The 27,996-nt window shown below is 39.7% G+C and overlaps 1 protein-coding gene across 5 annotated transcripts in view; it reads right to left on the reverse strand.

Moving 5' to 3' along the window:
• Positions 1-27,996, reverse strand: part of LOC131032641 (uncharacterized) — a 240,030-nt gene that overhangs the window by 45,212 nt on the left and 166,822 nt on the right. For 4 of the 5 annotated variants that reach the window (XM_057963688.2, XM_057963696.2, XM_057963662.2 and 1 more), the window contains 2 exons: positions 23,743-23,797; positions 21,210-21,332 (listed from right to left, as the gene is read on the reverse strand). In XM_057963688.2, the coding sequence (XP_057819671.2) occupies positions 21,210-21,332; positions 23,743-23,797 (178 nt within the window). The remainder of the gene's footprint in view (positions 1-21,209; positions 21,333-23,742; positions 23,798-27,996) is intronic. The other variant, XM_057963679.2, reaches the window with a different exon arrangement.

Genomic DNA, 27,996 nt, shown 5'->3' on the forward strand with positions numbered 1-27,996 from the left:
TCTGGGTCACACCTGAAGGTGTGTGTTCGGTGCTTTGTACGGTACTGAGAATGGCGGTCCTCAACTGTGGCAGTGTCCAAAAGGTCCTTCACCCTTATTGGCACCTCCATTTGCAAGACTTGCCCAATAATGTTCTTTTCTGCTTCAGTACGGGATGAGGTACTCACCACCTCTGCATTTTTTCATCGTTCTGTCGTCATCTCCCACTCAATGTCGGCCTTTGCCTCCTGTAATCTCTCCTTTGTATGGGGGTCGGGATAAGTGGCCTTCTTGGTCTGAGCACAGGTGATTGCCAACACTTCTTTATCATCGCCAATTTTATCAATATTGAGAAGATTAACCCCTGGCTTGGGGCAATTTGTGTTGTCGTGGTCTCCAAGACCACACCATCTGCACAAGTTCTGGGGTGTTTCCTCTTTCTAGCAATCCCGCGCAAAGTATCCCCACTGGTTGCAAGCCCGACACTGAATCATCGGTCGTCCTTTGGCATCATACTGCATTCGACTCCGGTTATTGTTATTATTATTGTTGCCTTTCCCTCCCCTTCGGTTACCTCTGTAATCATCGGATGATGTCGTGGTGTTGGCTTGAGGTCGGGATGTGCCTGCTGTAGTGGAGGGTGACGGCTGCTCTTGGGTGAAGAGCACCTGATTCCCTCCTATCTTCATGTTGTAGGGACATTCTTTGGTGGAGTGTCCCAACACTTGGCAAATGTTGCAGAAGGCCTTTTTAGGATAGGTACCTTTTGTATGACCTTCCTCCTTACACTCCATGCACCACACTTCCTCATTCTTATTGGTGCTTCCCTTCATACTTTTAAATTCCTTCATCATGCGATGCATGTCCTTCTGGAGGGCTTGCACCTTCTTGCTCGACCCCTCGTCATTGCTACTTCCCTCGGAGGAGTCCTCCTCCCCAGGGGATGTCTTTCTTCTTCCTGGATGTCTTGCCTTCACTTTCTAGGTCCATTGCCCGGTTATAGGCATCTTCGTAGGAGGTGGGTGGTACGATTTTCATTTTCCTCGATAGGGACGATTTCAAACCCTCCACAAATCACCTTTTCTTTAATCCATCTTCGAGTTGGTTGTCCATTTTTCCAGCAATTCCTTCAAGTGCCGACTATACACTCAGACGGTCTTGTTTTTCCCTTGCTTGGTACTTGGGATTTCCACCACGATTTCATTGTCATCCTTGAGAAGTCGAAACTCTATTTCAAAGGCTTTATGTAATTTGTCCCAGGTTGCTAGCTTCGTTTTACCAGTTTCATTGTTGTCCCTGAGAAATTGAAACTCTATTTCGAAGGCTTTATGTAATTCGTCCCCGGTTGCTTCTACTATCGCGATGAGCCTGAACCGAACAGATTGCTTCTACTATCGTGCCCTTGTGTCCTCCCGATACCTTCGGTCACACTGGTATCCTCCACCTCTCTGTTCTCGATCTCGATCTCCTCTTCTCTCCTGGTCTCTCTACCTCTAAATGGTGTGTACGGCTCTACCGTATTCCCGTCGCCAATCTCTTCCAACGTGAGGGAAAGGTCCCCCAACCACTTTTTGGTGGTTCCTATTAACACAGAAACTTGGCCTTCACCACTCGAGCCATCATTGCCATTTCCGCTTCCTTCTTCAAAAAGTTTCTTCAATCGTTGCCGACGTTCAGCTTGTTGTTCCAACCTTAGTGCCCTCGCGGCTGCCTCGTGCCTGTCTTCTTCTTGTCCCTTCGACACACGGTTTCTATCCTTGTTTAGCATCACGTGCATCAATTCCTTCGTTTCGTAGGGTTGAAGGTTCCTCGATGGCTTTCGTCACATTCCTCCTCCTCCCGCCGTCTCCTCTCTTCGAACTGGTGTAGGATTTGTTGCCGACAGTTCTCGTGGTAGGTTTCCTCTCGACAAGTTTGTAGAGCAAGAAATGCTTCTGCCAACAAGCTAGGCAAGTTGTTAATCAACTAGTTTATAGACGGACTTACGCCAAGGGCACTCCACACAACGCTCTTAGGGACGTCCTTGATTGTGGCCTCCCTTCGTACGTAAGTTTCGATCGATGCCTGTAGGATGCAGGTGAAATCCCTTGTCAGTGCTCTCTCTCCTTCGAACAACTCTGTCGGCTCTTCCTCGGGATTGCTGCTTGTCCCCTCGCTCACTGGTTGTCCCATTATCGTCGTGCCATGTAGTATGCTCCCTGTTATCAGTATTTTGAGTGGTGTTGTAATTTTCCTGACATTTGTAAAAGCTTCTGCAATCTTTCAAGTGTTCTAAGTGTGCAAATCAATGGCTTCTAAGGGTTTTGGGTTTAATAATTTAAATCATTTAAAAATAAACCTTTATGTTTCTCGTTCTAAGGGAAGGTCTTTTAAATCATTTCCTTTTTGCCACTTAGCTGGAAGGGTCTTTATGTCGTTGAAAGGGGCCATTTAAGTCATAAGCCTAGGCGGGTCTTATTTTCTAGAGTTGGAGCACTTTAATTTTTCCTAAGTCCTAACTAGTATCTTTAATGCATGTATCGGGCTCTTAAAAGCCAGGTAGATCTGAAATAATCCAACGGTTGTCGCTAGACCGCAATGGAAAGTTACGCGTTGAATAGTCTTCACAACTTAGCGACAAATTGCCAATGGCGGGGCCGGTTGGAGGTCTAGCGGTTAAAGCAGTGGCGGTTAAGCAGCGAAGGTTCTTTAAAGTGTTGTTAGGTCTTGGAAGATCTAACGGTGGTCGCGAGACCACGATGGGAAGATGCAAGTCTTTTACCCATCGCGACTCAGCGACTAAAGGCAGACAGATAAAGTATGGTGGGTCCCCTTCGCAAGACCTAAGAGACTAAAGGGGATGTTAGATTTGAGCGATCTAACGGTTGTCGTTAGACCGCGATGGAGAGTTGCGAGTTCTCTACTTTTCGCGGATCAGCGACTGAGCGAAAAAAGCGCACTAAAGTCCTTTCTGTCCGTTGGAGCGGAAATTTGAATTTCAAACGAATTATTTGTAGAGCGTGTGGCTTGATTTATGAGAGTTAATGCTGATTTGCCGCCAAGGTTGCTTCATAAAACCTTGTTTGTGAGAGTTTGATTGTAAAAGGCTTTCGAAAGGTTTGCAGACACAAAGTTTGAAGCTTTTGTGAGTTTTCTGGGGACAAGTAAGTTGTTCTGTGACTGCCATATTTGCATTTTCTGCTCTTGTGTGTCGGTATTGTCTAGTTTTGGGAATTCGAAGGGTCTTTTGAGTCAAAAAGGTTAAAATAGGATAAACCCTAAATTACCAAAATGGCACCACGATGGGAGTTCAAAGGGAAAGTAGATTATCAGGAAAGGGCTATCTGTGATGATTTTCTAGAACAGTTGGTTCAGTCTACTAATAGTTCTGCTAAGCAGAAATAACTTATGCCCAAATCTCCTCGCTTAAAAATTGGTGATGGTTTGTTTGACAAAGGATATTGGTTAAGAGATCCTCAAAGAGGCATGTCTGGTCTAGGTCTGTTCAGGGTGGGGTTTGGTCAGCGAAATGCACTTGCACCTACAAACAACATATGGCAATTAGATGTCGGGAAATTGGTGGTCACTGGAGTTTTTATGGATGTTGACTTGTTGACCCAAATTGCCAAGAATTATGACTCTATTACTAGAATTGTCAGGAATGTAAGTGGAAGCCCTTTGATTGAAGTTACAGCTGATGAGATTAGAAGGGTTTTCCGGCTAAATGAATCTTCAAGTCATCTAGAGCTGATTGATTTTGAAATGTTAAAGAAGGTCTATGATACTCAAAAAGACCATCTAAGGGGTGGACCAATGAGGGAATTCTTTGCAAAAATAGGAGGGCTAACATTGGTAGGGCCCAGTACAATTGAACCTTTCCCTATGAATTTTTTCACTTTGAGGGCTAAAGGAATATATTGGTCTCTATGTCAGATTTTTGGGGAGGATGCAGAAAATGCTATGCCAACGCATTATATGCTCATGATGGCACAAATTCTCAATCCATCTATAGCAATAGCTTATGACTTTGCACCGTATCTAGCAAATGTGATCCATGAGGTCTGATTGTTGGGATTAATAATGCCAAGGTGGATAGACCTTTTGGCTAGTATTCTTTGTTAATGCACATGTTCTTATTCAAGGGTGTAGATTATTTTGCAAAGGGTATGGACTTACTGAGAGTCAAAGATGGTGAAGACATGTCAGTGCAGTTATGGAGTGCAGATCTATCCTGGGATAGAGAAGATGCCAACTACTTAAAATTTGACAAATGTTTTGCATCAAAGTTAAGAATTCTCGTGTCAAGAGAATCCCAGGATCCCAAAGGTTCTTCTTGAATTTATCAGACCCAAGGAATTTGCAAAAGATATCAAAATTGTGCACAATTGGGGTGATATAATTTTGTATCTTGGTTCTACTGTTTTTAGAGTATATGGCTTTAGAGGAACTCCTTATTTGCTCCCTTATGAGGTCCCCTTGAAAATAGGTATTGCTGAGAACATAAGGCAGATTGGGGGTCTGCAGGAAGCAGAATTGACAAATAAGGGCAGAGGAACAATTTTTCCAACCATTACCATGGCACACCAATTTGTGATTACTAAAGGGGAATGGCTGCATTTTGATGAGTTCTTCAAGCCCTACAGATTGGCAACAACAGTTGCAAGATTTGCTAACCCAGAGGATTTTTTCAATGGTATGTTCAGAAAGAAGGTCAGGTGTGGTGCAAAAGTTCATCAATTCCACTTCCTTGAAGATTTGATAAGGAACGAGTTTAATCTGGCAGAGCAAGAGGTGAAAAGAAAAATGGTTGGTATTTAAGAAAACTCTTGACTTTGTCCAATATTTTGATAAAAGTTATGATCCACTGAAGAGCTTCCATCCATTTGGTAAAAGATAAAGTTTTTAATAGAATATTTTGAAGACACCATGCAAACTCTAAATGAGAAGAAAGATGCAGTGATAAAGGCAGACCCGAAGGCCAAACTCATCTTGAACAAACCTATTTTTGCTAAGATCATTCCTCCGGGTGAGTATGTAATGTATAAGAAATTAGGCTATAATGTGGTAATGCCTAGGAAGGATGAGCCTTCTACATCAAAGGGCAGAAGGCCAATGGAGGATACTCCTGAGTCCCAGACTTCCCCAAAGAGGCAGAGATTGGAGGAAGAGGCATAACCAAGTGAAGCTATGTATTCACCTTCCCAATCCCCATTACCTATAGGTGATGAGCAGGCTGTAGTTGAGCAACTAATGCAATTAGGAAGCTTGGGAAAAATTTCTTTCACTTATGGAGAATTGCAGGAGGGAGTGCCAGAGGAGCCAACAGGTGCTAAAATGGATCTAACTGTTGAGGAATTTGCTGGGAGAGAATTGGATCTTGTTATAAAATAGGCCTGTGATGAGTTTTTGGCCGATGACAATTTTGTGAAGTCAGGAGCCTTTTTGCAATTTGTTTGGAGAAAGCATATGGATCAATTTAAGGAGAGATGTGAGAAAAGAAAAGTTGAACAACCAAATAAAGATCCATCTTCTATTGAAGCAGAAGTTAAGCAGGAATGCTAAAAGAATTTGAGTTGATTACCCCAGAGGAGGGGAGAAAATTGATTGAAAATGCTGGAGTGCTGATTCTCCCAGAATGGGATATAGCAAATGCTGTGGTCTTTGATGCAGTAAGAAAAGAAACCAAACCCCTAGAGGGGATCACCTATAGTAATGACAATGCAGCCCTTGTAATGTGGTCATTAAAAAGAGAAGAGAATAGAAAAGGGGGTGAATCCTCAAGGTTTGATTATTCAGGGGGGATGATAGTGAAGAGGGTTAAAGATACAGGCATAAGAGAAGCTGCTGGCATGACTTTGGAGTCTGCTAAAGTTAGTATGGCAGTGGCTGAGAAGGAGGCAAAGGAGAAGGCTGATCTTCAAGCAAAGTTAGAAGTAGTTCTCAAGGCTTATAATGATGCAAAGCTTGAAATCACTTCTAGGGACAAAACAATTGCAGAATTGAAAGGTAGATTGGAAGGACAGCAGCAAAAGGGTGAGTCCTCTCAATTGATGATTGACTCTTCTCCTGCCAGGCCCCCTCCTTCCAATCCTATCATCGAATTTCCTCCTTCCCCCATGACTTCTGGCTTTCAGACAACAGAGAGTGCTTGAGATGAAATTGAAAAGTTAAAGCAAGCTCAGTCAATATTGGCAAAGAAGTATGAAGAAAAGGTCAGAGACACTATTCTGAAATTTGCCGATACTGTTCAAGTAGCAATTGTATATTTGAACATGAAAAGAATAATGAATCTCTTGGATTCCTTGAAGGAGGAAAAGGCTACTTTGGAGCCAGTTTTAGACAAGTGGATTGCAAGAGAAGTAGACTTCGAGTCAATATATTCATTGTCTCGGGAAGAAGTAGATGTTGATGATGTAATTAAGTCTACTTATGAATTAGTCAAAGACTTGTCTAGGTTTGCAGTTGAAAGAACAGACATTCAAAGAAAGGAAGGTTTATTTCGGCAAGAATATGCCAAGGAAAAGTCCGAATTGTTTCTTGGAGGTTTCTTAGGTGCCACCAAGATGAAAGACAAGGAAGTGTGGATTGAGGAGCTAGGTCACAGGCTGTCTCAAAGGATAAATAATATCATAAATATGGATAATACCTTTTTGTTAATTAAACTGTTGAGGAAATTGAAAAGGCAAAATCATATTTTGGCTTTTTAGAAAAGGAGGTTAAACAATTAAGGGAGAAACAGAAAAGTTTGAATAAACAAAAGCTTAAAATTATCAACTTTCCTTGGCCCAATGATGAGACGTTCAAAGTATGGGAAAGCAAGTACATTTTGAAAGAGACAGGAGAACAAGAAGGTCCCACTGATGCTCCAGCATGTGATAGTTTACCGGCATCCTGAGGCAGTTGGTTTTTTGTAACAGATTTTGGGTAATTAGAACCTTGGAGAGTTCAAAATATCTTAAGACAAAGGTGCCACATGTCAGGAACCTGCCCTTTTTGGCCGTTTTCCAGCTGGATGACCAATCAGTTATAGAAGCACGCGTTCCAAAAGCAGCTATGCTTCTCCCTCAAGTGCAGTCTTGTAACCGATGTAACTTTTGGAGGGAATGATTGTTAAGATAGGAATATTCTTCTAAAATTCTATTAAAGGATACCAGGACTACCTAGAAAGGGATCACAAAATTTTTTGTAGTGAAGCTCTAGCAAAATATATGCACTTTGTTTTTGGCATTTTGAATCATTCTTATATCTTTGTAATCTTTGATGAGGGAATAATATACAATAAAAAATAGTTCGAGCTCAAATCTCTGTTGTCTTTATGTTTGTATGCTGGTTTTCATTTTTAATTAGATGATTTGCAAGGCAATTAATGGGAATGTTTTAAGTCTTTTTCTCAAGGAGGAAGATTAAATATACTTAATTCATCTTCATTGATATTAGTATATTCACATGAATTTGATGACTAGGTCTAGTACAGATTGGAAGTTTGTGTATGTCAGGCATATACAGATTTAATAGATCAAAAATAGTGGTACGTATATGAATTTTGTTGTCAGATTTCAGTCTGGTTTTTGATGACTCTGATGCCCAAATAAGGCACGAGTTTAAATTGCTAGTATTCATGACATCTTTGTGGTCCCATATAATCAAAGCAAATGTTTCATTCATATTTGGTTGCACTAAATTGAAGGAGTTTGCAGAAATTTGCACTGGTTTTCTGTAAACCATCTGCTAGGTTGTGAGAAAGTAGTCACAATTAGGTTCACCCTCCTAAGCTTTGTAAAGCTTGAAGTGTAGGAGGTTTTTCCTTGTAAACCTCGTTGATATTGTCTTGTTTCCTATTCTTGTTGTTCTCTTCTTGTGTAAACAGAGGCATAATTTGTGAAAAGAAAACAAAGTAGTCAGAAATCGAGACCAACACTCCCGTCATTCCAGGTTTAATTCGGCAACGACACCAGATGTTTGCCCTTTGGGCGAATAGTTTAATACATGCAGACAAAATACTTAACAAGAAACAGTAATGCCATTGATACCAAATAAACAATATTAAGCCAACAGAAAAGATGCCATTTCATTCATAATCGTGATACTGACAAATTACATCACATGGCATATAAGGTATCGAGGGGGTGCGAGGCACAACCGTCGCACTTGTAACTACCAACCCTCGGTTACATTACTAACAAATTACTTCCTAATTAATTACTTTTTATTCCTGTACATACAATATTACCGCCAACAGTTTGCTCATTTCTTCCCGATCTCAGCTACCTATTCAACAGTTCAGGTTGCAAATCTTTTCTTCCGAGAGGTTTTCAAACTTCATGGGCTACCTCGGACTATAGTCAGTGATAGGGACAGCAGATTTATGAGTCATTTTGGGCAAGAGCTATTCAGACTTAGTGGCATCAAGCTCACCCCTAGTACGAGCTACCACCCACAGACGGATGGTCAGACATAGAATGTTAATAAATGGGCGGAAGGTTACCTCCGAAACTACATAGATGGGCAGCAACGGGCATGGGTAAAGTGGTTACATTTATGTGAGTACTGTTATAATACTACTTACCATATGTCCATTCAGATGACACCATTTATGGCCTTGTATGGGTATGACACACCCAACTTTCTAGATTTGTTACTGGGTGATAGCAAAGTGCCGAGTGCCAAGGATACTCTGTAGGAGAGTTAGGACATTGCCAAATTGTTGAAAGAGAATATACAGAAGGCACAGAACCAGCAGAAACAATACGCTGATCAGAAGAGGGTGGAATGATCATTTGATGGAGGAGATATGGTGTACTTGATGCTGCAGCCTTACAGGGAGTCCACTCTTAAGAAGAGTGGCGCACAAAAGCTCAAGTTGAGATATTATGGGCCATTTAGGGTTGTTAGGCGTGTTGGAGAGGTGGCCTATGAGCTAGAACTATTAGCAGATGCAAAGGTGCATAATGTTTTTCATGTGTCACACCTTAAAAAGGCGATAGGACACCATGTTGTTCCCTCCACAGTGCTACCTCCTCTAGATGATGAGAGGAAACTGGTATTAGTACCTGAGACTATTATTGATTCCAGGGAGCGTAGATTGAGAAACAAGATCATCAGGGAATATTTAGTTAAGTGGAGAGATTTGTCGGTAGAGGATGCAACGTGGGAGAGAGAAGATATGTTGTAGCACCTTCAGTTGAGATTGCTTGAGGCCAAGCAATTTCAGGCAGGGCGGACTGTAATGTCCCCTTCTCCTTGACAGACAATTGTAGCAGAGGATTAGCCTATCATGTGACCCTCGTAGGCTAATGAGGATGGTTAGGGGGTCTTTTGAGGGTTGTGAATTCTCCAGTGCTCAGAGTATTGTGGATTTGGCCTTCATTCGACCTCATGTGGACTCCATTTTCCATACTAACTATTTATAGTAAGTCAGAAGCTCATAGAGATGGACCCTTTCTATTTTTAGAAAGTGTATTTGGCCACATGGGGAGTTATGAGGAGAGATACTTCCTTCAGACGGTATGATAAAATGTTGTGTAATTAGGGAGATATTAAAATTTTTGTGACCAAATTAATATTAATTCATTAAATGGTCCATTATAACTTTATAATAAATCACTTAAGTGAGGGTCTAGCCATCATGAGAAGGGGCCAAATATTTAATTAAATTTATGAGCACATTTCCCAAGGTTGAGAGAAATATTAATGATTTCAAGTTATAACATTTAATGTCAATTAAATGTCTTTTGGAGAAAATTGAACTTGGGAGAGGAGTAAAAAAAGGGCTTCTTGGAGAAAATCGATTCATTCTTGCTTGGACATTTTATGAAATCGATCGAAGTTTTAGAGCTCTAGGAAAAGTCGAGGGTTCTTGCAGATTTTTAGAGGTTTGGCATTGGAGAGCAAGGCGGCTTCATTGCAATTGTGATCTGAAGGTGTGAGAGTTTCACTTGAGGACACTTACTGGTTGGCTTCAAATAGAAGTCAAAGTGTGGATTGATTGTGGCATCAAATCTCTTGGGATTTCTTCAGAATTGGTTCAGATTTTCTTGAAGAGAAATAAGACATCACTAGGGAGTCATTGGCAGATTAATAAAGATTGTACGATCTGATTTTCAGCTGCAAACAAGGCATGTTAAGCTTAGACAGCTCGATTCCCCACATAGGAGCTGCAATAAATTTCGATTTGGACAAGGAGGGGGGCGGCTAGCAGCAGTCAGGACTATGGCATTACATGCATGATCATCACTAATTCATAATTGGTGGTTGTAGCTGAAACTTGTTGCTTTTTCGGTTGAAAGGCATTATTTCAAAATCTGATTTCAAAACTAGTATGCAAGTGTCAACCATTATGCTAGAAACCATTGAAATAGAATTACAATAAAGGTTGTCTATCAATATTATTGTCTGATCAGTATAGTTTCAGAATTTCAGAATTTACTTTAAAGTTTATGTGCTTGCTTTTTATCATTACAACCCTCAAAACACAAAAAAATTACAAAACTCCCAAAACAAACAAAATCAGCATTACATTCAGTATTTATTAAAAATTCAGTGGTTGGAAGACAAGGGGTCTTTACACCCTATTCCAGACACTCGGGAGTAATTGAACTGCGAGCTAACATCAAACCTTTGTATTTCTAGAAAGGGATGAAAAAGGATGCCGCAAGGTTTGTGGCCTGCTGTTTCGAATGTCAGCGAGTTAAGGCTGAACATCAACACCCAATAGGGTTGTTACAACCCAACGCAGTACCTGACTGGAAATGGTAGATAATCAGCATGGACTTTGTCCAAGGATTGCCTATGTCTAGGAACAAACATAACACCATTTTAGTAGTGGTTGACAGACTAACCAAGATAGCTCACTTTATTCCGAGGAACCTATCAAATGGAGCACCTACCATAGCCTATAAATTTGTGCAAGAAATATTTTGGTGACATGGAGTACCCGAGAAAATGATTTCAAAAAGGGATGCCAGAATGACATCCAAATTTTGGCAAACTCTATTAGCAGCCTTAGGAACTCAGTTGAACATAAGCTCTGCTTATCACCCTGAAACAGATGGCTAGACAGAAAGAGTCAATCAGGTTTTGGAGGACCTTTTAAGAATGTACTGCATGGATCAACACTACAAATGGGAAGATTATCTTCCCTTGGTTGAATTTGCCTATAACAATTCCTACTAGTCATCCATTAAGATGGTGCCCTTCGAAGCACCATATGGAAGGAGGTGTAGAACTCTTATCAGTTGAGATAAGTTGGAAGATAGGATAACCCTCGATCCAGAAATACTCTCAAAAATGGAGGAGCAAGTAAGGCTGATCTAAAAAAGGTTAGCAGAAGCTAATGATCGGCAAAAAAGCTATGCAAATGCAAAGCATACTCTCAGATAGTTTGTGGTGGGAGAGAAGGTGCTTCTACGAGTAAAACCAAAAAAGAGTGACATAAAATTTGGAAAGTCTTCCAAACTAGCTCCACATTATGTAGGATCCTTTGAAGTTTTGGAAATCATTAAACCGGTCGCTTTCTGAATTGCTCTACCACCAGCTCTTGTCCGGTTGCATGACGTATTTCATGTTTCCTATTTGAAAAAGTATGTTTTTGTTTTTTTCACATATGATTGACTGGAACTCCTTGCAAGTACAAGGCCCAAGGTTGGTCATGATCAAGTCAATCAAGGTGCTCGAGGTACGTAAGCAGCGCTTACGTAACAGAGAAGTCACTCAGTGCGAGGTCCAGTGGGATCAGTATACTGAGGACAGTGCCACCTAGGAGGATTATAATGAAATCCATCAACAATTCCCTCATTTGTTTAATGTTTTCAATAGTTAAACTTTTTTTTTTTAAATACTGGATAAACAATGTTATTCTCATTTTGTTTAAAAAAGATACTTTAAATCATCGAGGACGATCATTCACAACCTGGGGAAGGATATGTTGCATCCCACTTGTGCCCTAGTTGTTTATATGTTGTCATTATGCCATGTTATATGTGTGCCCTAGTTGATCTATGCTACACTTGCAAGATGTTTAATCGTGCCCTAGATGTTTCATGTTTTAAATTGAATGAACGTACCCTAGATGTTCATGTTTTAATTGAATGACGATGATGTCCTAGATGTTTATGCATATTTGAATGATGCTAATTGTTCTTAGAATAATGAATTGATGACACATAATTGTTAGATTGATGTTTTGATAATTAACAATATGACATTAAGATGTTTTACTTTTGTTTGTGATATTTTGAAATGTCAAAGTATGACAAGATTTTGATCTAACTGATTGAATTGGCCAAGTGTGTGCAGGAGATCATTGTCTTCCAAGAAGGGAGGGGAAGTATCATTAGGTCGAAGGTAAGGAGAGGGAAAAATTGATGCCATTTGGAAACTTTAACCTTGAGTCAGGTTGTCTCTCAATTAACCATGTTATAACCATGTTATTACCGTAAGTCCGTTGCGTCAAGTAACCTTTAGTGGTCTTTTTAGAGATTTTAGGGTTTCACGACCCTAAGCCATTTGTTTGGTTTCCCAGTTAATTTGTTATTATTATTAATTAATTTATTATTATTTTTAATAATTAAATTAAAAAAATTGCAGTGGCTAATGTTTTATAGCATGTATATATTTATATATATTATGCAAATACATGTATATGAGAGTACGTATACATGAGTGTATACGTGCTCCCATGGACATGCATACATAAGATGTATAGATTCATATATATAAATATATGAATATATTATATTAATATTTTTGCAAGGTAAGGTTCATTTTTTTAAAATACTTAAGCCAACTCTATTTGGCAATTTTAACAAAGGTAAGTATGAAAAAGGTAAAAGGACTTTAATATTGAATTAAATCATTCTAAAGCTGCCATAAAGTATAATTGTGGCAAAGCATGGTATTGCATAAAACATTAACCCTATCCTAGCACCGTAGGTATTAAATTATTACTCTCCTAGAAGCTTTGGAAGTTCTTTTTGCGTAACTGAGGATAGGCACGCATGGCGTGACACTTCCTGGAGCAGATTTGGGAAGAATATGCGGTATTAGGGCAAAAATGGGAGGAATGCAAGGGGGGAAGTATATAGCCGGAATTTTGGAAAAATGACACATTCTTTTCTTCTGATCGCTGGGAGAATACATTTTGGCTCTGTAGGTTTAAGGATTGGAGGCTTTCTTGATACGTGGAAAATGGAGGGGACTCACTATGAAGGGCGTGGTGCAAGATAAGCTCAGCTTCTTTATTCCTCATTGTTTTGGTCATGATATACTCCTTAAACCCTACAACTTGGGCATATATTTTTGTCTTTCAAAAATGAAAAGGAAATAAGAAAGAAAGAGTTAAATAGAATTACTTAGCAGTATGATATTCTTTCTACCATAGTTTTAAAACTCGTGGGACTCGCCAAGACTCGCGAGTCCATTGGCGAGCCGAGTCGATTTGCCAAGGATTCACGAGATGAAACCTGGCGAATCCTTCCCAAGGACTTGCGAGTTTTTTGAGTAGATTCGCACGAGTCTTCCACTGGGACTCGCGAGTCTTTCACTTGGACTCGCGCCATTCACTAAACACACCGAACCATGATTTTAAGTATTTTATTTTTACTTTTTTCACTCATTTGGCATTGTTGCTTGCTGAAAATAGGTTTGTAGGGTTTGAAGGAGAGGAAACAAGATTAGAACAACCTCATTATCTTCATCAGAATATATACATGAAATATAACATTTAAGTATATTCTTATACTTTAAGTTATATTTCATGTATATATTGGCACGATGTTTGAGAGTGGTTTTAGATATCTAGGAATTATAATACAAATTCTAGGTTTTAAAAGATCTTTTAAATTTTCAGACAGTCAAATTTCAGTAATCAGTAGGCTCCTATTAGAATTCTCTCGCTCTCTCTATCTCACTCACTTTATCTATCCCAAATTTTAGACCTATCTATCTCCCTGTCATTCTTCCTCTATCCCCTCTCTCTACCACTCTCTATCTTACTCTCTCCTCTCTCCCTCAAGATCTAGACCTATCTCTCTACCCCTCCCTCTCTCACCCTCAGACCCCAATAAGTGGTGCTACCCTCAACCTAATTTTGGCGAGCTGGAGAACCCACATCGGACTCCTAGAACTAGACCCTCTAGTTCTATCCCTCCCTGGTTTTCACTAGAGCTGGAAATAGGAAGATGTAGTCTTCTCTTTAGTTTGTTCATTGTTGTTTTTCACATTTGGACATATCATTATATGTAATTTTGTAAACATTTATAAACTTATCCTGCTATTATACATTTTAAAGTTTGAAACTAGGAGTATGAATGATGAAATTTCAAATATTGAATGTTTGTAGATCATGACATGTGTAATGTTTCAATTATGGCTCTTATGTTCTTTAAATGCATTAATTTCTTTATATTTTTTTGTAAAACTACAGGATTTTTTTTGTCGAGTCTTTTGCGAGTCTTTCACGAGTCCAAGTCCGAGTCCAATTTTTTGGTTTGCCGAGTGTTGGAACCCTAAATTTTGCAATTTTTAGAATTCTAGATTCCAAGACAAGGAATAAGAAAAATTCTAAATATATATATATATACACACACATATATATATATTGAATAGGTACAAGTAATATGTTTTATATTTGTTGCACAATATGAAACCATAACATAAACGCAATAATGGGCATAAAAAATGGACTGTGAAGCACCAAAGGGGGTATTTACATCATTTAAAGACCATTTATCCATTATATACCCATAAAATAGCCTTAAAATACCTCTAATATGCCTAAAAAACTTGTAAAGTGACAACTAATTACATAAACTAAGACAATTTCGGGATTTGCAATTATTTTTATTTAAAAGGGGGGTGTCTTTTCACCCAAAGGGGTATGAAAACCATTCAACCACATATATATGTGTGATGTAAAATGTAAAGAGAGGAGGATAGAGATACAAGAGGTGGAGGCAATTTTGTACTTTTAAACTTGTTATCAAAAATAACCAGTTGCATTTTCTTTCTCATATGTGTTGAGAGTAAACATATTTTTAGAAGGCAGTTGCTTGTGATATTATGTAAAGGAGATAAGGTTATTTGTGTTCTTCCAGTGAAATTTTGTGTTTCATATTGTAGATTTGGATCAAAAAAGATTTACTTGTGAATTGTAATTGTTCCATGTATTTCTTCTTTGGATGGTCTCTTAAAGTTAGGGTTAAATTCATTCAAGCGGTTTACAATATAGACATTGAAGTAGAGCTCATAAGAAACAATAACTGACAGACTTGCCGAGAGGGGGTGGGTTTAAAAACTGTCTCATAAGTTTACACAATAAGTCCTGACGAAATATAAGACTCTGTAGCCCAAATAAGAGGAAAGGCACTAATCATTTGTAAACAAACCCTTTAACCATACCAGTTACCCTTTACTTTTAAGCATTAGGATTAGTAGAGTAGGTATAGTAGGTAATTTACCCAAAGTGTAACATATATACTTTTGTAAGATACATAGATCAATACACACATCTGAAATCAGTCTGTTTAAGAAACGTATGCCATTCTGAGACTAGGAGATATCCGATTAAGACACTAAATCTGCTATAAAAAGCATTGGTTGAAGGAACAACTAGTGAGTAGGTATACCCGCCTAGGTCCTGCAGAGCCTAAAGTGAGAGAGTTGGTAACCAAATAGGTTCACTCTATAAGTTGGCCAAGTCAATTGGAGGGTTTGATCATAGGAGTTGGCATTTCTTTAGAACCTATCCAATCTGTTGATTTGAGACCCAACACCCACTTTGCTTTCTACATTTACAATGTGCATAATAAATTGAAAACTCTCTCTTATTTTGTTCTAAAATGAGAAAGAAAGGATATCTATGCTATTGGAATGTTGTTGTCAAATCGTACCAATTAGAGTGTCTTTCTTCTTCAGGTGATAAGATTTCTTGAACTGCAGTAGGGTTAATCATAACTCTTGTTCAACTCTCTTTTTCTCTTAAAAAAAATGCCTCGAAGCATTAGTTAAGAAGCAAGATAAGTTTAAAATCCCATACCAGCATACAGGGGTATATATATTAGATGTTTATGAAGGATTGTATGTTTATAATCAAACATGCCTTTCTTTGTAAGTATGAAGAATGGGTTATTACTTATAATCAATGAGCATAGATGTTATAGCTGCCTTTAACAAATTGGGAATTAATTCTTTCAAGGGACTGTCAGATAAATTCTGAAGTAAAACGAGAACAAAAGGGCAAGAGTAATCTTATAGAACTGATATAAATATGTTGGGCTTATTCAAAATAATATGAGCAGTTAGAAGTTTCATAGTCAACTAAATTCCAAAATTGACCCAAACTGAAATATATCACAGCAGAGTTAAGCTTTAATGTATCTTTAATGTATCGCTTGGAAGAAGGTGAGTGTAACTGTTAGGTTATGCAGAATGATACCGCTTAGGTTAGAGGGTGTGCATATCCAAAAGACCTGTAATATGAAGAATTTACTCTCTTTATTTGAGCTGTCCAGAATTTTCTAAGTCTGAAAATCATAACAGCAGTAAGAATGATCTATCTATCTAAGATTTATCATCTCTAGCTCATGTTAAAAATTGAAACTCTAGTCTAGGAAGGAAATGGGTAAGAGGAGCACAACTGTACCATGATGCAGTTAGCATCTCAATTAAAGAGAATACCCTCAAAATTGCAATGACAGCATAGACATGTTGTGCATGGTGTTCATTCCAAACTTAAAGATCAAACGAACAGTTGGTGGCTCTTAAGCCCCTTACCTTCCCAATCCAGGGAATTAGTTGTAGTGAGTTCAGCTATGACTCTTTGTTGGTTAAACCTACTTGATCCTAGACCTATGCCGAGAAGGGTGGTGATTATTGACAACATGTTTAACGTGCTTGCAATGTTTGTACCTCGGCCAAGGTGGCGCTGCATAATACAAGCTACCGTCAAATCACTAGAACTAGATACACCTCTAGTGAAAAGTGTCATACTAGTTGGGGGTTACCCATAGTGTATGACCGACTAGTTTGTGTAAGTCTTAAACACCAAGTCTCCAATGGCCTAAATTTCCACTTTCCGTTACCTCCCTATTAAGGGTCGGGCCAATCCAGTCGGATATGGCATGGGAGACTAATAAGTCCGTGGTTGGACAGAAAAGCGCCTTGATGATACTTTCCCTCTTCATTGGTCATTTGATAAAGTTATCAGAAAGTTTCAGAATAATGACATCCGGAGAAATGTACTTTCTAAACCTTTCCTTTCAATCCAATAGAAATGTTTAAAGTTACTTTGGTATCTTATATTCACACTTCAGCATAGATCTTGTTTATTTCAAGCTTTCAGTTATATCTAATTTCATTTCAGTTAATTGTAATTCAAAGAATATATATATATATATATATATATATATATATATATATATATTTTAGTGTTTCTTTCCTTTCTGTTAAACTGCTAAGTTGTTGTTTTTGAATGTTAAAGCATGTTACATAGAATTATTTCATTTCAGTATGTAACAAATATAACGGAAGTAATAGAGGGTGGCAACTCTTCAAGAAAGTCACCACTGCTAAAGGAGTGCCTCCTTGGGGCGTGACTTCCCATGGATGCAAGGATAAATAGTTTCCCTCGTCAATTGGAAGAAGGTAAGGAAGGAAGGAAAGTGTTGTGCGTATCACACACACACCCCGTCTTTGACAGGGGACCCCATTCTAAGTTTGATCTGCCCGGTAGAAGAGAGAAATCGTCCAAAGTCCCCATCACCCGAAGTTCGTTTTGAGTCAAACGGGTAGGGGCAACAAAATCGCGAGGTAAGGAAAATCTCGGTGTTCATCTAAGTAGTGTAGAATCTCACAAAATCTCCATTTTGCCCAAAATCAAACCAAGCAATCCCAAGTCACATATGTTTACCAGTAAGATGACAATTACCATAACGTTGAAATCATTCAAAGATCGCTAAAGAGAAGATGAGAGAACATCAAAATCGCAAGTGTGCAAATCTAGTTTTTGGGCCGAGAGGTGGAGGTCATGCATTTTCGTCTTTTGGGCGAAATTGGAAGAGGGAAAAATGTCCAAAAGTTAAAGTCACAAAAAATGAATATCGTGCGATTGAGCCAAAACACATCTAAGCCGCACATCTTTCCTAAAAAACTTGAGTTTCACGAAATGCAAAATCGAGTGAATGGTCGTTTTTTGAGCGTAAAAGAAAACATTAAACTTGCAACATTGTCATGTAGGCCGAAAACTTAGAAGTTGAAAATCGCGCAAAAAAAGTTTTTTAGCCGAAAATGAGTGTAAAATCGTGCAAAGTTTCTCTCTAGGCCAAAGTTTGCAAAACTGCTTGTCAAGCCGAAAATCTTAGACGATGATTTAAACTCTCAAACTTGCCATTCAGCCCGAAATGTTCTCAAGTAAAATCGCGTGATTTCCCCATAGGACAAAAACTGTAAACTCCAAAGTCATGCATTCTTCCCAAAATACTCGAAAATCAACTGAAATTTGCAAATTCGGCCAGTAAGCCGAAAATATAGGAGTACAAAAATCACGCATTTTATCTTGATAGCCCGAAATCCATAGAAAGGGCGTATTAAAATGAAAACCAAGGTCGTGCAAATAGGCCTGTTTGGCCGAAATCAAAACAACTTCCAAAATCGGCTTGGTAGCCCGAAAGTTATCCAACCCAAAAAACTTAAAACGAAACTCACAAATTCCCCTTGCAAGCCGAAATGGGAGAAAAAGATCAAATTCGGGCCAAGACCTCATTTGGGCCGAGATCGTAAAGGAGTTCAAAATCGGGAAAAGTGTCTTTTAAGGCCAAGATTAATAAAAAGAAGTGAGACTTAGAAAGGAGGGGACAAAGCCCGAAACTCACCAAGTTCACAAATTGTGCCATAAGCCAAATTTGAAAGTCATTTAAGTAAGTCTCCGAATCATGCAAAGAAGCCATTAGGGCCAAAAAATTCAGAAAAGGAGTAAGCTCACAAAACCAACTTATAGGCTGAAATTGAACAATAGGGCAAAATCGCTCTATTTCGCCAGTAAGCCAGGAAGCTTCAGTAGATTCAAATCACCCAAACGCCATCAAGACGAAGGGTCAGATTGTACATTTCAGGAAAGGCATAAAAGATACATCTCACAAAGAGCTTCTCGAGCCCGAACTCCACCAAGACGAAGCCAGACGTTAAAATTTAATGTTTGTTAAATGAATTTAATTAATTTTTCAAATTAATTGATTAAAGTTGAAATTGATTGCTTGCAGGATCATGATCGACAACGTCGAGGAAGAGCTAAGGCATCAACCTGAAATGCAAGAATCCAAATCGCGATCAAAGCCAGGAGTGAAGATGCAAGAGTGCGAGATCAAAACCAAGCATTGGGAAGCGTGTCGTTGAACAACAAGCTAAAGTCCACCACTGAGACCAAAGACCAAAGAACACTCTGAATGCTACAAGTCTATGCATTCTCGAGAAATACACAGCCGGATTTAATTCCAAAAGTTTCGTTTCTGAAAACTGAAACTGTTTTATTGTAAAACTGCCTGTGGGCCCCACTCAAGATATTTTGAAACAAAGGGGAAACAGGTAAATTGTGGACAGTTATGTCCAACCACCAGATAGACCCAAATTGAATCCAAACAGTTGTAGGTAGCTGAGGAGAGTGGTTGGGTGGATGATTGAGAGTTTAATGGGCATGGGTTAAAGCTGCCATGCTTCTGGAAGGTAGATCAGGACCCTTAGATGCAATCAATCCCGACCACCGGTTTGACATGTAAAATCTATAAAAGGCAGGATGCCTCTCATTGTAAAGGGTTAGAATTTTGTAGTTAGATTTTAGAGTTAGAATAGGTTAGATTTTAGGCATAACATAGAGATGCTGCAGAAATTGTTGTAATGGCAGCTGAAGCAAATATATGAACATTGAAATATGGTGTTTGTTGTCTTTGTTTAGTCTATTTGCATGGTTTCTTTCAGATGGTTAATTTTAGAGTGCAAGGATTTTAATGGTGAAGTGTAGAGGGGTATTTGATGCATTTCTGGTTCATACCATTGGCAATCTGCTGATTGTAGGTCATCGTGCATGGTTAGTCTGAACCCAAACTGTGCTTAGTTCAACTGCAGGTGTTCGTCTTAGGCTGCGCCAGAATTGGGTGCCTAAAACGAATGTCTCTGGTCTGAAAATCCTTCATCCCTTGGAGCTTGCACTCTTGTCTAGTTGTGAGGGTGTCTCTGGCAAAACGAGAACTGGTTTATCGAAATCTGTCTACCTGCTGCATCAATTGTTATCATCCTTGTCTTTAGCCTTCCTAAACCCTTCTCTTTTGCTTTTGTTTCCCAGTCCGAGAATTGCAGCAGCCCAACTTGTTGCAAAACGTAAGTCCCCTTGTGCTCCTAGCAAATCACATCAATCACTGAGTAATCTTGCAATCAAGACCTGACAATCAAAACCTTGAGGTCATCCCCATTGATCAATTGAAACAACATTAGGGATTTCCTTATCTCAAGAGAGGATAGGATACTTAGCATTCTATTCTGCGTTGGCCGGATGGAGTCGTAGTTCCGCGATTTTATCCACGTCAACAGGAAGGAAAAGGGAAAAAAAAGCGTGGAACAGATTGGTATCACATACAAGCCCTCAATCAATCTCTGATTATCTACAATAGAGGCTAAGGTATTTCCCTAAACCCTTAACCTCAGAACTAAAAGACCATAATTAAAGCACTTAATAAATAGGGGAAGACCATAATTTCCCTAAATATTACAGAGAATCTCATTAGAATCCATACAACATTTTTAGCATTCTCTAATGCTGTAGCAACCACATTAGCATACATTTTTCAAGCACTGAATTACTAATTAGAGTCTCACTGTTCCCTTAGAAGTGTGATCAGCTAATAAATGTATATAGATTTTTTATAGAAGGTCAATTAATAGTTTGATGTGAGTGGATTAATGTTATCCAAAATGCTCCTGCTATTAGTGTTAATGCACTCTACTCACAAGATATGCACAATTCCCCTTGTGTTCTGCAATTCAATATATTCGTTTTGTCCATTGGCCTAGTTATATCTTGATGGCTCTTTTGTTATCTACTTTATCATGGTTCAATCATAGAATATTTATTGTTTATTTCTTAGTTTACTCTATAAAATTTATGTATTTACTATTTGTGATATAACTGTAATATTATATGTGTATGTCTGCTTGATTAATCTCACAAAAGAGACAACCAAAGGCAAAGAGTTGGCAAGAAAACATACCACTAATAACATCACCATCATGTGGCAAACCAGTTGCAAAGTGGACTTGGAGCCTCTTCATGCGACTAAGACCACTCTTAAAAATTGATTCCAGATTCTTTCTGTATGTTCCATGTACACAGACTGCATTTTGGAAAAGAACAACCAATAATCCAATGAAATTGTGACAAATTCCAAGAAATAGTAATAGACAAGATGAAAAAATAAAAATATGATGTCTACAAGATTTCATCCATGACATATTATGGTCAAAATATACTGTTTTGTTTTTACATGACCGAACTTATATGTACTCAGCTCAACTGTTTGCATACCTAAATGTACCCCATGAATTATAGTTTTTAAGTTTTTGAGTTTTGGACACCAACTGTAAAGAAGTTTGGCAGCAACCATTCCGTGACATCACATTTTAGCATACATAATTTTATTTTCAAATGCTGAGTTTCAATTCCAGTAGCCTCCAATGGGGAAAGAATGATTTACTAAAAGAAAATCACCCTGGAGATGTAATAAGTTGGTGATTCTTTACTAAAAGAAAATCACACTAAAGTTGTAATTAAGTTGTAAATCATCTTTGACTTTATTACTTAAGGAGCTGTAGAATGGTGTATGCTCCTAATGAGGAGTATTTGGAGAATTAAGCAATCAGCATCAACTAAAGATATTTTGTTTTATTTTTTTGTTTGCTGGCTCTAACTATTGGCTTCTTAGGTGTGGAGGACAACATAATCATTGATCTTCTGTAATTTGTAAATTCAGTCCCTTTCCCCTTCCGAATAGTGGCCAAGATATGTAGAGGGCTCCATTTGCCACATAAGTTGATGACTAGCAATCAAGCACTTGGAAAGAGAAGTTTGTAGAGTTAATCTTGAAGGGAATTACGAATTGCATGTCCCATCCTTTTTTGCATGCCTTTATCCCTGACTGATGCACCCCATATGGAGGAAGAGTTGCAAATAAGAGAGAATCTTGTATGTCATCTTGAGCCTCGCATGCCATATCTTTGAGTCTTGCATATCCTCAATTAGAGTCTAAATTATCTCTTTGGCTCATCCTGGAGGATGGCAGCACTCAAGACTTAACTATTTCATCCTAATTTATCTCGACATTGGAGTTGATGCCACATTGATAGAGGAATTACATTGCTTATTTCTCTCTTAATCTTTCTTAGAATGTTATCATCCTTTTGGTGCCATATTGAAGAGATTGATAAAAGAAGTTTTGTATTGAAGCAAGGTTTGCTATTTCAGATTTTATGGGAGGTTGGCGGTGGAAAAAAGACTCTTGAAGTTATATATGCAAGTGGAAGGGCTTAAGGAGAAGGAAATGCCAAAATTGTCAATCCATACCACATAGTTTTCCAATAGTTGTATTGTTTTGGATTCTTAATTTATGTTTTCAGTTTGGGAATTTTGTAGAGTGATGAGGATCTATCGAATATCAGTTGATGTTGTCCAGATCTCTCCAAGAAACTATCATGTAATCTTGCAACCATATTGTTAATGAAATCAACAATTTTGTTATTATTTATTGTGCTCAAATTGTTTCTAATAGTTCCTATTTGTGAAAATAGTACATCTATGTTATTTTGATATTAAAACCAAAATTATTGTGTATCTCAAACGTGTCCAAGTTTATTAATAAAGCAGTGAGTCAAATGTGTAAAAACCTAAAGGAAAACTGTGAAATCTTACCTAAAAAATTATCTAATTTGAAGACTATATTTGGCAATTTTGTTCTCCTAGGTTTGGCTAAAGTGTTTTGTAGAACACTATCTGACCATTGAAACACCTGTAGAAGTGTTGCGAAGTGTTACGAAGAGAAAGGTCATCATTCATTTGTCTCCCTATCCTTGATTGTATCAGTTCCTTCATTGTCTGCTGAAATGAACAGAAATCATTATGTGATATTAGGTCTACTAGCATGAAACAAGACTTTGGTATTGATAAGACCCAATCATTTGGCTCTAACTAAGCTTGACTAGTTTAACTGTTAACAATAGTGTGAGGGAGTAATTGTTACAGGCCACTATTCCCATGGTTAGCTAGTATATGTGTACCATCTAAAGCAAAAGAATAACTTTTGCTATTAGAATCTGATCACTGCCAATTAAGAGACAGCTAGTAAACCTCATTGAATGACTGGGTCTATCCTAGTCCACCAAGGCCCAGGTGAAGGCATCAAACTAGGCAGAGATAGTTAATCTATCTCTGCTGAAATAGATAAGCAGTTTGAGAGAAAGACAGATCAACCAAGAAGTGGCATGTACCACAAGGTGCAAAAAGAAGGGGTCAAACAAAGCATACCATAGAGATTTAAGCCTACTTATGCATACAATTTGTATCCAAGTTTGAGTTGTACTACGAGAGAGTTTCTATCAGCACTTTTCTTCTAGAGAGCCAATTTGAGTCTATTAGCTGACATTCAAACTAGGAAACATCACTTCTTCATGTCATATAGAACTCAATTTCCTTGGGAGAACAGCAAAATAAAGGGAAGGGAAAAAAAAGGAAGGAAATTTACAGTTCCTCACCTGGAACTTCTTCTGCCGATGAAATGGGTGTTGACAATTCATCTGATTCTACAACCTAGGAAACAAAGAGTAATAAAACTATGGTTAACTGTCAGAAATAAAGCCTCAAACTTCAGATGATTATTGAGAAACAGAAAAGAATGATTGACAAAACAATATTCAAATACCAAACTTTTAATAGTCTTTTACAAATTATCAAACAATATAATATTCTTAATTTCATTTGACCTAATAAATGCAATATATGTAGTGTTGTCGTGGCTAAAATCACGGAACTACAACTCTCTCCAATCCTCTCTTGAGATAAGGAAATCCCTAATGCTGTTTGAATTGATCAATGGGGACGACCTCAAGGTTTCGATTGTCAAGTCTTGACTGCAAGATAGCTCAACAGTTGATGTGTTTTGCTGAAAACACAAAGGGGACTTACGGTTAGACAGAATTGGTTTCGCACAGGTTCCCTAAGATCTTATAGTTTGATTTTATCTGATTTATCTTTAACATGATGCTGCTTTAGCTTTGACTTGTGGTTAAGAAAAAGGGGAAAAAGGGATAAGGATAGAGAGTAATAAGAACAGCTAGCTAACTTAACTAAGACAGCATATTGGGACACATAGACGAAAATATTAAAATAACCAGAAGTTACTTTGCCAGCAAATGAGCACAACTAGGTAAAAACCAATGCAATCATCTAGGAACTTTAAATTTTCAAATTGCTGAATATAAATGTTGGATTTTCACACCCATTCATTCAAATTTAACAACCGCACTTAGCATAAAATTGGGCTCAGACTAACCATTGTTGACGGGAATAATCATTATGTTATGTTGGTATATTATGTTTATGTTGTCGTCGGTAATAATGAGTTACGGCGGTCAGTTAGTTAGCCGACGGGTAGGTAGTTGGAGTTGCGACGGTTGTGTCGCACCCCTTCGGCTGTCATATATTGTACCACCTCCGGGTGTTGGAGGACATGTAATGTTGACAACAGATTATAATATGAACATCCTTTGACATTAATGGCAAGCTTATTCTGGTACTTCTCTTGTATTTGCATTGTGCATTACTGTTCAGTTTCTGTATTCTTCCTGTTTACCCAGTGAGGTAAACATTTGGCGCCGTTGCCTAGACGAACTCGGAACGGAAGACACGGATGGCGCACAAACCCAATGGGCCTACCCATTGCTGAAATAAACCCAGAAGTCGACGATACCCAAACAGAACTCTATGTAGGAGAAGACACCGCGACGAGAGAATTTTCAATTCTACTCCAAGTAGCCATTCAGACCTACGTTCGACGAGAGGCGGCGAAGGCAGAAGTCCCACCAAGTGCCGTCTGGATAGCGTTGGAAGTGAGTCCGGAGGTAAATCGGTTGATGAACCATCTCCCCCGATTGCTAGCACAAACATCGTTGGCACAACAAGCTCGCCTGGAGGAGATTGCCCGGGAGGAGCGACGCCAAGAAATTTTGCAACAATACGAGGAACGGGAAGCAGAACGAGATGGCGCCAGGTCAGGGGCATTTGAACCGTGAGCCATACGGGGCGGAATAAAGAACACTTATTGTAATAATTATGTCATATTGTTGGCATAAACTTGTCTTCCACATTATGAGTGAATAAAAGTGTTCTATTTTTTATGTCATTAAGTATATAGAAAGCGGTCTGGGAATTAATGCCCAATACACTGAATAAAGACAAAAATAAGCAACAATATATAGATGAACGTGCAGTAGCCCAACGTGCCTTGATCCTTGAACAGCAAGCGGAAAGGCGACAGAGGTATAAGCGAAGAGAGGAGGAACGCTCCGAAGGGGACGGTGAGGCCAGCGGCCACCCACGGAGTCGGGAGGAGTTACTTGCGGAAACCCGCCGCAGGATAGAGTGTACCAAAACTCAGTTGAAGGATTTGAGGGACTTGCCACACACACCAGAGGCTAGGAAAACTCCAAGGAGTGGGGAGGAGGCAGAAGAGGGAGAAGACACCGGGGCTGCCAGGAGTGTCGGAGGGACACCGGGGCACGGCGGTCAAGCACCCCTTATAGGATCTGACCCATCCGGAGTAGGACAACAGCCACCAGTAGTAAAAAGACAAGGCATGGCACAAAAACAAAAACTTCCAAAGTTCCATGGGGATGGGAAAGAAGACCCTGTCCGCCACTGTCGCACTTGTGAAACAATTTGGGGAGCGAATGGTGTTACCGATGAGGACGAGTGGGTAACACAGTTTCCCGCAACCCTGAGGGGCGTAGCCATCGACTGGTTTTCGGATACGGATAAGGCTAAAATTAGCACATGGGCAGACTTGAAGAAGGAATTTCAAGCAGAGTTTTGTCTCCTAAGAGACGATAATGAGATCGTAGCTGAAATCTACGGCACAAAACAGAGAAAGGACGAGACTGTTCGAACCTACAGCCGGCGGCTCAAAGAGCTGCTAGGAAAGATGGAGAACTAGCCGGCAGACGGACTGAAAAAACGATGGTTCGTGGAAGGTCTAAAGAAATCCCTTAGACGAAAAATGAAGCTAGTACCTCCTTCTTCATACTCCGACGCCTATAACAGGGCAATGGATTTAGAAAGTGAACAGAAGACGTCCAAGAAGAAGAAAAATAAATCCTCGTCGGAGGATGATTCCTCTTCTGACAAAAGTGATAGCAGTGATGACGACTCTAATCGGAAGGTACGGGCTCTCCAGAAAGATATGGAGCGAATGATGAGAGAGATAAAGGCAACCAAAGGAAGCACAAGCAAAGGCGACGAAGGGGATTTATGGTGCACGGACTGCCGTACCGATGGACACACCAAGGGGTCTTGTCCGAAAAAAGCATTTTGCGATATTTGCCAGATTGCCGGACACCTTACCAAGGAGTGTCTGTACAATATGAGGACCCGTAACCAACAGGTTCTCTTTACAGAACCATCTGCGTCAGCCGGCACGTCCCAGCCTGCGAGCATCAACGCCTCGTCTGGCGGCTACCGAAACAACAGGCGAGGAAGAGGCAACAATAACAATAACGGAAGCCGTATCCAGTATGACGCCAAGGGCCGGCCAATTATCCAATGTAGGGCCTGTAATCAGTGGTTGCACTTCGCTCGTGATTGCACGAAGGAAGCCACCCCTCAGCACCTCTGCCGTTGGTGTGGGCCAGGCGACCATGAGGACGCAAATTGCCCGCAGGCAGGGGTTAATCTCCTCAACATTGAGAAGGCTGAGAAGACTGGTGAGAAAGAAGTACTGGCGATCACCCGCGCCCAGACGAAAAAAGCCACTTATCCCGACCCCCGTACGGAGAAGGAGCGATTACGGGAGGCAAAGGCCAATATTGAACGTGAGATGACGACCGAACGACGGGACAACGAGGTGGCGAGTACATCATTCCGTACGAAAGCGGAAAATAACATCATTGAGCAAATCTTGCAGATAGAGGTGCCGATAAAGGTAAAAGACCTTCTAGACTCTATGCCACAATTGAGGACTGCCATCCTCACCAATGTGCAAAGCACCGCATCGTCGAGTGCACCACAGGTAGGGGTTCCCGCCACCGCTTCGAAGAGTACACCACAGGTGGAGGTTTCCGTCAGCCCTTCGACTGACCCGATGTTACTAGCCTTGAGCAGTGGTAGACACCCAGCTATGGTAGAAATGGGTATCCGTGGGACCATTCTGAAGGACACCATTGTGGATGGTGGATCTGGGGTGAATGTACTACCAGAAGAAACATGGAAGCGGCTGGAGAAGCCCACCCTGTGGCCACCCACATTCAACCTGGTGGGAGCGGACCAACACGGCATTAAGCCACTCGGCCTGTTGATGGCCCAGCAAGTGACGATTGGTACGCAACCATTCTTGTTAGATTTCGTGGTTATTCCCTCGAAGAAGAAAGGCTATGACGCCATCCTGGGAAGAACGTGGTTGATCAATGCAAGGGTAAACCACAACTGGAAGAAAAATACACTTTCCATGGAGAAGGGAGGGCGAAAATATACCATTGACCTACACACCCAAGATGTCAGCGAAGAGCTCGCCTCTTCAGACTCGGACTCAGAGGATTCTAATAAAGGGGAAGGGGGTCCCGATGAAAGCAAGGGCAAGAACGCGATGGAGCCGAATAGTGAAGGGGTGCTAGAATTGGAGGGATGTTCTGAAGATGAGGTATGCTCGACTAACGGGCTCTTCCACTGGCAAATGGAGGATTACGAAATGTTCCAAAGCTACAGGCTCGAAGTAGAGGAACCAGAGCAACCAATAGAAG

The sequence above is a fragment of the Cryptomeria japonica genome, chromosome 3 (genome assembly GCF_030272615.1).
Source record: "Cryptomeria japonica chromosome 3, Sugi_1.0, whole genome shotgun sequence".
Lineage (NCBI taxonomy): Eukaryota > Viridiplantae > Streptophyta > Pinopsida > Cupressales > Cupressaceae > Cryptomeria > Cryptomeria japonica.